General features: G+C 45.9%; 1 protein-coding gene across 1 annotated transcript; it reads left to right on the top strand.

Moving 5' to 3' along the window:
* The first annotated feature begins 325 nt into the window (after positions 1–325).
* Positions 326–12596, top strand: LOC118186432 (uncharacterized). Its single transcript, XM_085820973.1, has one exon. The coding sequence runs from the start codon at positions 354–356 to the stop codon at positions 12444–12446; it is 12093 nt and encodes a 4030-aa protein (XP_085677099.1). The 5' UTR covers positions 326–353; the 3' UTR covers positions 12447–12596.
* Positions 12597–12922: the final 326 nt, after the last annotated feature.

Below are 12922 nucleotides of genomic sequence, written 5' to 3'. Positions count from 1 at the left end.
TAATGAAACCTGTTGAGATTTTTTGGTATTACTTTTAATTACATATAAAATTATCTTTCATTAAATCAAATCGAAATTACTTCTCGAAAAATGGAAAAGCTGTACAAACTTTCACATAAATTACGACTGAAATGTAAAAACCGAGTCCTCTGAGTAATCTATGCTTTATCGTGAGTAGACAATAAAAATTTATGGCAGTGTTTATTTAGAGAAGTATTTTCATACACGTTACGTAAAAACTGCGCCAATAAACATTTACGGGGACACTATATGTTCAGCTGCTTTCATACAAATTTTGCGAGTATAAATACCTCAACTCTGATATGCGAAATCACAAGTTGACCGCTTCAGCCATGAACTGGTTAACAAGCTTCAGTTTTGCTCTTCTTCTTCTCTCGCAGTATGTTACTGTTGAAAGTAGAAAAGGTCCTAGTTTCGGAAGCCCATCGAAAAGCCCATGGACAAACCCCATCAAGGCAAACGCTTTCATGAAATGCTTGATTCAAAAGATTGCTCAGTCTCCAGTATTTCCGCAGCAGGAGAAAGAAGATATGGAGTCAATTGTTGAAACCATGATGTCTGCCATAACTAGCATGAGCAATTCTCGCAGTACCTCGAGTGCAACGCTTCAAGCGATGAATATGGCTTTTGCGTCATCTATGGCTGAACTGGTGATTGCGGAAGATGCTGACAATCAGGAAGGCATAGCTGTAAAAACAGATGCATTGTCAAAAGCGTTGAAACAGTGCTTCATGGCAACTATCGGATCGGTAAATAAACAGTTCATTGCAGAAATCAAGGACCTGATTGTAATGTTTGCTAAGGAAGCAAGCGAAGATACCGGAGACAACGAAATAGAAGTTGAAGTTTACGAACCTGATAGGACAATGGGCGGAGTATCTTCCTTAACTCAACAGTATCCTACAGGAATCTCAGACACCATCACAGGAGTCTCTCAAGGCATTTCAGGCACCACGCAAATTTCTTCAGGAATCCCTCAAGACACAGCACTTTCAGGTATAGGTTATGGAACACCTTCTGCTGCAGTTACTCCTTCCGGCATAATTTCAGAAGTAACAAACAACCTAGCATCTGCTCTGCTGAGGTCCAACTTGTTTCAGCGATCGTTTAACAATAGAGTCCCATCTTCAATTTCAACAAGGATTGCCTCTGAATTAGCGCAGTCGATTATTTCCAAGTTGCAGTTAGATTACACAACAGCAACGAAATGCAGAAATTCCATAATACAAGCAGTTTCCGGAATTAGAAGCGGATCTGATACAAGAGTATATGCACAAGCAATAGCATCGGTTCTTATCTCAGAACTAGCAACTACTGGCCGACTAAACGCTTCAAACGCATCCGCCTTCGGATCATCTCTACTCTCGGGAGCACTCCAAGGAGCCTATTCTGCGGCAAGGCAAGCTGGTCTCGATCTTTCTGGAATTGACGTTACATCAGATATTTCTTCTTCACTGTCTGCATATGCATCAAGCTCGGCAGCTCCACAGACTGCGTCTGATACGCAACAATTAACTGAAGGAATTTCAGATGTTTCCAAAGACTTCGCAGGAGGCTATGAAGCAATATCGAAGACTGCCCCAGACTACGGTGTTCCCTCTGCTGTTACCGTACCCTCTGGTGTAATATCTAACGTCGCAAATAACCTTGCATCCGCTTTGTTAAGATCCAGTGTCTTCCAACGAGCTTTCAATTCCAGAGTATCATCATCTGTCGCAAACAGAATAGTTGCACCGCTAGCCCAATCCATTGCTTCCAGCTTGCAGTTAGACTACGGGACAGCATCAAAATGTAGAAACGCAATAATGCAAGCCCTTTCCGGTGTAAGAAGTGGATCGGACACACGTGCTTATGCTCTCGCTATTGCATCAGCTATTGCTGCGCAATTAGCAGCTGCTGGCCGAATGAATGCTTCGAATGCGACTGGCATCGGGTCCTCTCTTCTGTCAGGTGTACTTCAAGGCACTTATGCTGGTGCACGGCAAGCTGGTATCGATGTATCAGGAGTTGATCTGACATCAGATATTTCTTCTTCAAATTCTGCATATGGAGCAGGACCTGCGGTTGCTCTCGATACAGCTGTAACCCCACAGTTCCCTGAAAGCATCTCAGATATTTCTCAAGGAATTTCAGCGGTATCTGAAGGAATGGCTGGACCTAGTGTAGAATATGGTACCCTTTCTGGTGGTGCTGTGCCCTCAGCCGTAATATCAGATGTCGCAAATAATCTCGCATCTGCTTTGTTGAGGTCTACTATCTTCCAACGCGCTTTTAATGCCAGAATCTCAGCATCGGTTGCAAACAGAATAGCTGCAGGACTAGCACAGTCCATTGCTTCAAGTTTCCAGTTAGATTACGGAACAACTTCAAAATGTAGAGAAGCCATAATACAAGCACTTTCTAGTGTAAGAGGTGGATCCGACACACAAGTTTACGCTACTGCTATTGCAACAACTCTTGCGTCGCAACTAGTTTCTGCTGGCAGACTTAACGCTTCGAATGCGTCAGGCATCGGCACGACTCTTCTGTCCGGTGTGCTTCAAGGAACTTATTCCGGTGCAAGGCAAGCTGGAGTCGATGTGTCAGGAGTTGATGTGTCATCAGATATTTCCTCTTCCATTTCTGCATACGGAGCAGGTCCTGCGGCTGGACAAGTCAAACCTGTAACAGCTCAGTACAGTGAAGGTATCTCAGATATTTCTCAAGCCATTTCAGGAGTCCCTGAAGGAATCACTGGCCCTGGTACGGACTATGGTGCACCATCAAGTTTTGCTGCATCCTCTTCTTTAATATCTAATGTCGCAAATAACCTTGGATCTGCTTTGTTGAGGTCTAATACCTTCCAACGCGCTTTTAATGCCAGAGTTTCCACATCTGTAGCAAGCAGAATAGCCGCAGCACTAGCGCAATCTATTGCCTCCACCTTGCAACTAGACTACGGGACGGCATCAAAATGCAGAAACGCAGTGACGCAAGCAGTTTCCGGCATAAGAAGTGGATCGGACACACGTGTTTATGCTCTCGCTATTGCCTCAGCTCTTGCTACGCAATTGGCAGCTGCTGGCCGACTCAACTCTTCGAATGCACCTGGCATCGGATCATCTCTCCTCTCCGGTGTAGTTCAAGGAGCTTATTCTGGTGCAAGGGAGGCTGGTGTGGATATGTCAGGAGTTGATGTATCATCAGATATTTCCTCTTCCGTTTCTGCATACGGAGCAGGTGAGACGACCAGCCAGGGTATAAGTTTAACACCTCAGTACGCTGAAGGCATCTCAGATATTTCACAAGGAATATCAGCAATGACTGAAGGAATCACAGGGCCTGGTGCTGAGTATGGTGCACCTGCAACCGGTGTTGTACCGTCAGGGGTAATATCCGATGTTGCAAATAACCTTGCGTCTGCATTATTGAGATCTAATATCTTCGAACGCGTATTCAATGCCAGATCTTCATCATCCGTAGCAAACAGAATAGCTGCAGCACTAGCGCAAACCATTGCTTCCAGCTTGCAGTTAGACTACACATCGGCAGCAAAATGTAAAAACGCAATAATGCAAGCCCTTTCTGGTGTAAGAAGTGGATCGGACACACGTGTTTACGCTCTGGCTATTGCATCAGCCCTTGCTGCGCAATTAGCAGCTGCTGGTCGACTGAACTCTTCGAATGCGTCTAGCATCGGATCTTCTCTTGTGTCAGGTGTAGTTCAAGGCGCCTATTCTGGTGCAAGACAAGCTGGTGTGGATGTATCAGGAGTTGATGTGTCATCAGATATTTCCTCTTCGATTTCGGCATACGCAGCTGGTTTTACAGCTGGTCAAGACACAGTTGTAACATCCCAATTCCCTGAAGGAATTACAGGTATTTCTCAAGGCATTTCAGCGGTCTCAGAAGGAGTCGTTTCCCCGGGTGCTGATTATGGTGCACCATCAGGTGGAGCTGTACCATCTGCCTTAATATCTAACGTAGCAAATAACCTTGCATCTGCTTTGTTGAGGTCTAATATATTCAAACGCGCTTTTAATGCGAGAGTTTCATCATCTGTAGTAAACAGAATAGCTGTAACCCTAGCACAATCCATTGCTTCCAGCTTACAGTTAGACTACGGGACGGCTTCAAAATGTAGAAACGCAATAGTGCAAGCACTTTCTGGTGTACGAAGGGGATCGAACACAAATGTTTACGCTCTAGCTATTGCATCAGCTATTGCTGCGCAACTAGCAACTGCTGGTCGACTGAACACTTCGAATGCGTCTAGCATCGGATCATCTCTGTTGTCAGGTGCAGTTCAAGGCGCCTATTCTGGTGCAAGGCAAGCTGGTGTGGATGTATCAGGAGTTGATGTGTCTTCAGACATTTCCTCTTCCATTTCTGCATATGGAGCGAGTTCTACCGCAGGACAGGATATATCTGCAGCTTCTCAGTTTACAGAAGGTATCTCAGATATTTCACAAGGTGTTTCAGGAGTTTCTGAAGGTATCTCTGGCCCTGGTGCTGATTATGGTGCACCCTCCGTTGGTTCTGTGCCTTCCGGTGTTATTTCCGATGTGGCAAGTAATCTTGCAACTGCACTGTTGAGATCCAATATCTTCCAACGCTCTTTCAATGGCAGAGTTTCATCTTCCGTTGCAAATAGAATAGCTGCAGCACTAGTGCAGTCCATTGCTTCCAGCTTGCAGTTAGATTACGGCACTGCTGCAAAATGTAGAAACGCAATAATGCAAGCACTTTCGGGTGTAAAAAGTGGATCGGACACACGTGCTTATGCTCTGGCTATTGCATCAGCTTTGATTGCGCAATTAGCAGATGCTGGCCGACTGAATGCTTCGAATGCGTTTAGCATCGGATCCTCTCTCCTGTCGACAATAGTTCAAGGTGCGTATTCAGGCGCAAGGCAAGCTGGAATCGATGTGTCAGGAGTTGATGTGTCATCTGATATTTCTTCTTCCATTTCTGCTTACACAGCAGGTCCTATCACTGGTGCGGATACAGCTGCAACTAAGCAGTTTCCTGGAGGTGCTTCAGATATTTCTCAAGCCATTTCCGGTACAGAAGGAATGACTGCCCCTGGCCCTGATTATGGCGTACCATCCGTCCCTGCTGTGCCGTCTGGCATATTATCCGATGTGGCAAATAATCTTGCATCTGCTTTGTTGAGATCTAATGTTTTCCAACGCGCTTTCAATGCCAGAGTTTCATCATCCGTCGCAAACAGAATAGCTGCGGCACTAGCCCAGACCATTCCTTCAAGCTTGCAGTTAGATTATGCAACTGCAGCTAAATGTAGAAGCGCAATATTGCAAGCACTTTCCGAGGTAAGAAGTGGATCCGACACACGTGTTTACGCTTTGGCTATCGCATCGTCTCTTGCAACGCAACTGGCAGCTGCTGGCCGACTGAATGCTTCGAATGCCTCTAGAATTGGATCCTCACTAATTTCGGGCGTAGTTCAGGGAGCGTATTCTGGTGCAAGGCAAGCTGGTATCGATGTTTCAGGCGTTGATGTGTCATCAGATATCTCTTCTTCCATTTCTGCATTCGGAGCTGGTACTACCGCTAGTCAGGATGTAGCAGCCGCTCAGCAGTTCACTGAAAGCCTGTCAGATATTTCTCAAGGAGTTTCCGGAGTTTCTACAGGCATCGCTGCCTTTGGCGCTGATTATGGTGCACCCTCTGGTGGTGCAGTGACCTCTGGCAAATTTTCTGACGTTGAAAATAACCTTGCATCTGCCTTGATGAGATCTAATGTCTTCCAGCGCGCATTCAATGCCAGAGTTTCTTCCTCCATCGCGAAAAGAATAGCTACAGCACTAGCGCAATCCATTGCTTCTAGCTTGCAGCTAGACTACGGAACGGCATCAAAATGCAGAAACGCAATTATGCAAGCACTTTCCGGTGTAAGAACGGGTTCCGACACTCGTGTTTATGCCATTGCTATTGCATCTGCTCTCACTGCGCAGCTAGCAGCTGCCGGCCGATTGAATGCTTCGAATGCATCCGGCATCGGAACCTCTCTCCTATCGGGTGTAGTTCAAGGTGCGTATTCTGGTGCAAGTCAAGCTGGTGTCGATGTGTCAGGAGTTGATGTGTCATCAGATATTTCCTCTTCAATTTCTGCATACAGAGGAGGACCAACAGGTGCTCAGGTGACAGATGCATCTTCACTGTTGCCTGAAGGCGTCTCAGATATTTCTCAAAGACTTTCAGGTACCACTGAAGGAGTCTCTGGTCCTGCTCTTGATTATGGTGCACCGTCCGCTGCTGCTCTGCCGTCTGGCATATTATCCGATGTGGCAAATAATCTTGCATCTGCTTTGTTGAGCTCTAATCTCTTCCAACGCGCTTTCAATGCCAGAGTTTCATCATCCGTTGCAAACAGAATAGCTGCAGTATTAGCGCAGTCTATATCTTCCAGCCTACAGTTAGATTACGCTACAGCTTCAAAATCTAGAAACGCAATTATGCAAGCACTTTCCGGTGTAAGAAGTGGATCAGACACACGTGCTTACGCTCTGGCTATCGCATCGGCCCTTGTTGCGCAACTAGCAGCTGCTGGCCGACTGAACGCTTCAAATGCGTCTGGTATAGGATCATCTTTACTCTCGGGTGTAGTTCAAGGTGCATATTCTGGTGCCAGGCAAGTTGGTGTCGATGTGACAGGAGTTGATGTGTCATCAGATATTTCCTCTTCCATTTCTGCATTTGGAGCAGGTTCTACAGCCGGTCAGAGTATAACTGCCGCTCAGCAGTTCACTGAAGGCATCACAGACGTTTCTCAAGGAGTTTCAGGAGTTTCTGAAGGATTTGCTGGTCCTGGGGCTGATTATGGTGCACCTTCCGTAGGTGAACTGCCCTCTGGCATAATTTCCGACGTTGCGAATAATGTGGCATCTGCCTTGTTGAGATCTAATGTTTTCCAACGCGCATTCAATGCGAGAATTTCATCATCCGTCACGAACAGAATAGGTTCAGTATTAGCGCAGTCCATTGCTTCCACTTTGCAGTTAGACTACGCAACGGCAACAAAATGCAGAAACGCAATAATGCAAGCACTTTCAGGTTTAAGAGGTGGATCGAACACACGTGTTTACGCTCAGGCTATTGCATCAGCTCTTGTTACCCAATTAGCCGCTGCTGGTCGATTAAACGCTTCAAATGCGTCTGGCATCGGATCCTCTCTTTTGTCAGGTGTGGTTCAAGGTGCCTATTCTGGTGCAAGGCAGGCTGGCGTCGATGTGTCAGGAGTTGATGTGTCTGCAGACATCTCCTCTTCTATTTCTGCATATGGTGCTGGATCTACCCCTGGTCAGGATCTAGCTGCAGGATCACAGTTTACTGCAGACATCTCAGATGTTTCGCAAGGCGTTTCAGGAGTCACTGATGTTATAGCTGGCACCGGTGCTGATTATGGTGTACCGTCCGGTGGTTCTCTTGCCTCTGATGTAATTTCCGACGTTTCAAATAACCTTGCATCGGCTTTGTTAAGATCTAATGTCTTCCAACGCGCTTTCAGTGCCAGAGTTTCATCGTCAGTTGCAAACAGAATAGCGGCAGCACTAGCGCAGTCCATTTGTACCAATTTGCAGTTGGACTATCGAACGGCTTCCAAATGTAGAAGTGCTATAATGCAAGCTCTTTCCAGTGTAAGAAGTGGATCCGACACACGAGTATACGCTATGGCTATTGCATCAGCACTTGTTGCGGAATTGTCAGCTGCTGGTCGTCTGAACGCTTCGAATGCGTCTGGCATCAGCTCCTCCCTGCTGTCTAGTGCAGTTCAAGGTGCATATTCTGGTGCAAGGCAAGCTGGTATAGATGTGTCAGGAGTTGACTTGACATCAGATATTTCCTCTTCCATTTCTGCATACGGAGCACGATCTGCTGCTGGTCTGGATATAACTGGCCCTCAGCAGTTTACTGGAAGAATCTCAGATATTTCTCAAACAGTTTCAGGAGTATCTGAAAGTTTCACTAGCCCTGCGGCTGATTATGGTGCTCCTTCCAGTGGTGCTGAGCCGTCTGGCGTAATTTCGGAGTTTTCAAACAATTTGGCATCTGCCTTGTTGAAATCTAAAGTTTTCCAACGAGCGTTCAATTCCAGAGTTTCATCTTCCGTCGCAAACAGAATATCTGCAGCATTAGGTCAGTCGATTGCTTCCAGCTTGCAGTTAGACTACGCAACGGCTTCGCAATGTAAAAATGCCATAATGCAAGCAATATCCGGTGTAAGAAGTGGATCGGAAACACGCACATATGCTCTGGCTATCGCTTCGGCTCTTGCTGGGCAACTAGCAGCTGTTGGCCGTATTAACACATCGAACTCAGCTAGTATTGGATCGTCACTCGTATCGGGTATAGTTCAAGGTGCCTATTCTGCAGCAAGCCAAGCTGGTGTCGATGTGTCAGGAATTGATGTGTCATCCGATATTTCCTCTTCCCTTTCTGCATACGGAACAAGTCGAACAACTAGTCAAGCATTAGATGTCACTTCACTGTTGACTGAAAGCAGTTCAGGTATTTCGCAAAGCACTTCAGGACTCTCTGATGGTATGAGTGGCCTCGGTGCTGATTATGGTGCACCCTCCGGTAGTGCTGTGCCCTCTAGCATAGTTTCGAACGTCGCAAATAAACTGGCGTCTGCTTTGCTGAGGTCTAACGTGTTCCAGCTCGCTTTTAATGCCAGAGTTACATCATCAATTGCAAACAAAATAGCGGCAGTACTAGCACAGTCTATTGCTTCTAGCTTGCAGTTAGACTACGGGACGGCTTCAAAATGTAGAAACGCAATTATGCAAGCACTTTCCGGTGTACGAACGGGCTCTGAAACACGTGTTTATGCTTTGGCTATCGCAACTGCTGTTGCTGCACAACTAGCAGCTGCTGGCAGACTGAATGCTTCAAATGCGTCCGGCATAGGATCCTCACTGTTGTCGGGTGTAGTTCAAGGTGCGTATTCTGGTGCAAGGCAAGCTGGTGTTGACGTGTCAGGAGTTGATGTGTCATCAGATATTTCCTCTTCAATTTCTGCATACGGCGCAGGTCCTACCGGTGTTTCGGAAACACCAATTACTTCACTGTTGGCTGAAGGCATCTCAGATATATCTCAAGGAATTTCATCAACATCTGAAGGAGTCATTGGTCCCGGGGCTGGCTATCCTGCATCCTCCAGTGTTGCTGTGCCGTCTCGCGTAATATCCAATGTAGCAAATAACCTCGTGTCTGCTTTATTAAGGTCTACTATCTTCCAACGAGCTTTCAATGCCAGAGTTTCATCATCGATCGCAAACAGAATAGCTTCAACTCTTGCACAGTCCATTGCTTCTGGTTTGCAGCTAGACTACGCAACGGCATCAAAATGTAGAAACGCAATATTGCAAGCAATTTCCGGTGTAAAAACTGGATCGGACACACGTGTTTACGCTGTGGCGGTTGCATCAGCTCTTGCTGGCCAACTAGCAGCTACTGGGAGACTGAATGCATCGAATGCATCAGGCATCGGATCTTCTTTGCTCTCAGGTGTGGTTCAAGGCACTTATTCTGGTGCAAGGCAAGCTGGTGTGGATGTATCAGGAGTTGATGTGTCCTCAGACATTTCCTCTTCCATATCTGCATATGGGGCGAGTTCTACCGCAGGTCAGGATATATCTGCAGCTTCGCAGTTTACAGAAGGTATCTCAGATATTTCACGAGGTGTTTCAGGAGTGTCTGAAGGTATCTCTGGCCCTGGTGCTGATTATGGTGCACCCTCCGTTGGTTCTGTGCCTTCCGGTGTTATTTCCGATGTGGCAAGTAATCTTGCAACTGCACTGTTGAGATCCAATATCTTCCAACGCGCTTTCAATGGCAGAGTTTCATCTTCCGTCGCAAACAGAATAGCTGCAGCACTAGTGCAGTCCATTGCTTCCAGCTTGCAGTTAGATTACGGCACTGCTGCAAAATGTAGAAACGCAATAATGCAAGCACTTTCGGGTGTAAGAAGTGGATCGGACACACGTGTTTATGCTCTGGCTATTGCATCGGCTCTTGTTGCACAACTTGCAGCTGCTGGTCGACTGAATGCTTCGAATGCGTCTGGTATCGGAACCTCACTTCTGTCGGGTGTAGTTCAAGGCACGTATTCTGGTGCAAGACAAGCTGGTGTAGACGTGTCAGGAGTTGATGTGTCATCAGATATTTCCTCTTCAATTTCTGCATACGGAGCAGGTCCTACGGGTTCTCAGGAGAGAGAGCTTTCTTCACTGTTGGCGGAAGGCATCTCAGATATTTCTCAAGGTGTTTCAGGTATGTCTGAAGGTATCTCTGGCCTTGGGCCTGACTACGGTGCACCTTCCGCTGCTTCTGTGCCTTTGGGTGTTATTTCCGATGTGGCAAATAATCTTGCAACTGCACTGTTGAGATCTAATATCTTTCAACGCGCTTTCAATGGCAGAGTTTCATCTTCCGTCGCAAACAGAATAGCTTCAGCACTAGTGCAGTCCATTGCTTCCAGCTTGCAGTTAGATTACGGTACTGCTGCAAAATGTAGGAACGCAATAATGCAAGGCCTTTCGGGTGTAAGAAGTGGATCGGACACACGTGTTTATGCTCTGGCTATTGCATCGGCTCTTGTTGCACAACTAGCAGCTGCTGGCCGACTGAATGCTTCGAATGCGTCTGGTATCGGAACCTCACTTCTGTCGGGTGTAGTTCAAGGCACGTATTCGGGTGCAAGACAAGCTGGTGTTGACGTCTCAGGACTTGATGTGTCATCAGATATTTCCTCTTCAATTTCTGCATACGGAGCAGGTCCTACGGGTTCTCAGGAGAGAGAGATATCTTCACTGTTGGCTGAAGACATCTCCGATATTTCTCAAGCTGGTTCAGGAGTGTCTGAAGGTATCTCTGGACCTGGGGCTGACTACGGTGCACCTTCCGCTGCTTCTGTGCCTTCGGGTGTTATTTCCGATGTGGCAAATAATCTTGCAACTGCACTGTTGAGATCTAATATCTTCCAACGCGCTTTCAATGGCAGAGTTTCATCTTCCGTCGCAAACAGAATAGCTTCAGCACTAGTGCAGTCCATTGCTTCCAGCTTGCAGTTAGATTACGGTACTGCTGCAAAATGTAGGAACGCAATAATGCAAGCCCTTTCGGGTGTAAGAAGTGGATCGGACACACGTGTTTATGCTCTGGCTATTGCATCGGCTCTTGTTGCACAACTAGCAGCTGCTGGCCGACTGAATGCTTCGAATGCGTCTGGTATCGGAACCTCACTTCTGTCGGGTGTAGTTCAAGGTACGTATTCGGGTGCAAGACAAGCTGGTGTTGACGTCTCAGGAGTTGATGTGTCATCAGATATTTCCTCTTCAATTTCTGCATACGGAGTAGGTCCTACGGGTTCTCAGGAGAGAGAGATATCTTCACTGTTGGCTGAAGGCATCTCAGATATTTCACAAGGTGTTTCAGGAGTTTCTGAAGGTATCTCTGGCCCTGGTGCTGATTATGGTGCACCCTCCGTTGGTTCTGTGTCTTCCGGTGTTATTTCCGATGTGGCAAATAATCTTGCAACTGCATTGTTGAGATCTAATATCTTCCAACGCGCTTTCAATGGCAGAGTTTCATCTTCCGTCGCAAACAGAATAGCTGCAGCACTAATGCAGTCCATTGCTTCCAGCTTGCAGTTAGATTACGGCACTGCTGCAAAATGTAGAAACGCAATAATGCAAGCCCTTTCGGGTGTAAGAAGTGGATCGGACACACGTGTTTATGCTCTGGCTATTGCATCGGCTCTTGTTGCACAACTAGCAGCTGCTGGCCGACTGACCTCTTCGAATGCCTCTGACATCGGATCGTCTCTTCTGTCTTCTGTAGTTCAAGGCGCCTATTCTGGAGCAAGACAAGCTGGTGTTGATGTGTCAGGAGTTGATGTAAGATCAGATATTTCTACTTCTATCTCTGCTTTCTCTTCAGGTACATCATCTAGCCAGACACCATCCGTATCCCTGCCGTTACGTGATGGAGTCTCCCAAGGTCTCTCGGAAATCTCTCGCGGCATCTCAGGTGTGTCTGAAAGGATATCAGAATCTGGTCTTGACTTCGGTGGACTCTCCGCTGCTTCGCCTGATAGCTCAGCTCCCTTTACTTTGCCAGCTGCACTGCGTTCCCCTGATGTCACTTCTAGAGTGAATTCTCTTACATCTGCAATTGTTAGCTCAATTGGACCTAAAGGCGTTGATATGAATGCGTTTGGTTCAAGACTTGTTGCTAACATTTCAAATATGCTTAATAGTGGAGCGTCGTCTTCGGAAGCTGTGGTGGAAACCCTGATTGAGACTATTGCTGCCCTTTTGCAAGTTGCCAGCTCTGCTCAAATTCGCTCGGTAAATACCTCTTCGACTTCCTTTGTTGTAGGGAATTTAGCTAGAGCTTTGTCTTCCGTATCTGGTTGAAACGCTTCCGCATTTCTGTATGCTTTATAATGAGATATTTAGCCTATTTTTTCCTTTAAATTGTATTTAAAGTAAAATTTAATCCTGTAATCCTTAAATTTCCTGTAATCCGTAATTGTTGTGAACTAAATAAAATTTTTCTTGCATCTATTTCAGAATTTTTTGTTTAATCAAAAAATGTTTCATTGCTGCATTTATTCGTGTAATTTCATTAAATTTATATTTTAAATTTCTAGCTTTGCCCAAAATATAACCGAAATGAAAGATATCGTAATCAAAGTTTAACAGATATATACACCAATACTTTCGATAACTTACCAATTTAAAAATATATTTTCTGGGAACGTACGGCAGACACATACAACCTTTCTGATGGACAATTATTTAAATAAAATTACACTCCATATATAATATTATTTAATTATTATTATGCATTTTAGGTAAATAATTTACATTTCTATGTAGCTGGGAGGTCA

Source organism: Stegodyphus dumicola, chromosome 7, assembly GCF_044657685.1.
Source record: "Stegodyphus dumicola isolate Sdum_Otavi_A_Nest chromosome 7, ASM4465768v1".
In the NCBI taxonomy this organism is placed as follows: Eukaryota; Metazoa; Arthropoda; class Arachnida; order Araneae; family Eresidae; genus Stegodyphus; species Stegodyphus dumicola.
Note: the sequence above shows the minus strand (reverse complement) of the source record. Positions and strands in the feature narration are given on the sequence as shown.

What these genes read in the sequence shown, in the direction of transcription:
- LOC118186432 (XM_085820973.1), top strand. Translation starts at nt 354, where the DNA reads ATGAACTGGTTAACAAGCTTCAGTTTTGCTCTTCTTCTTCTCTCGCAG.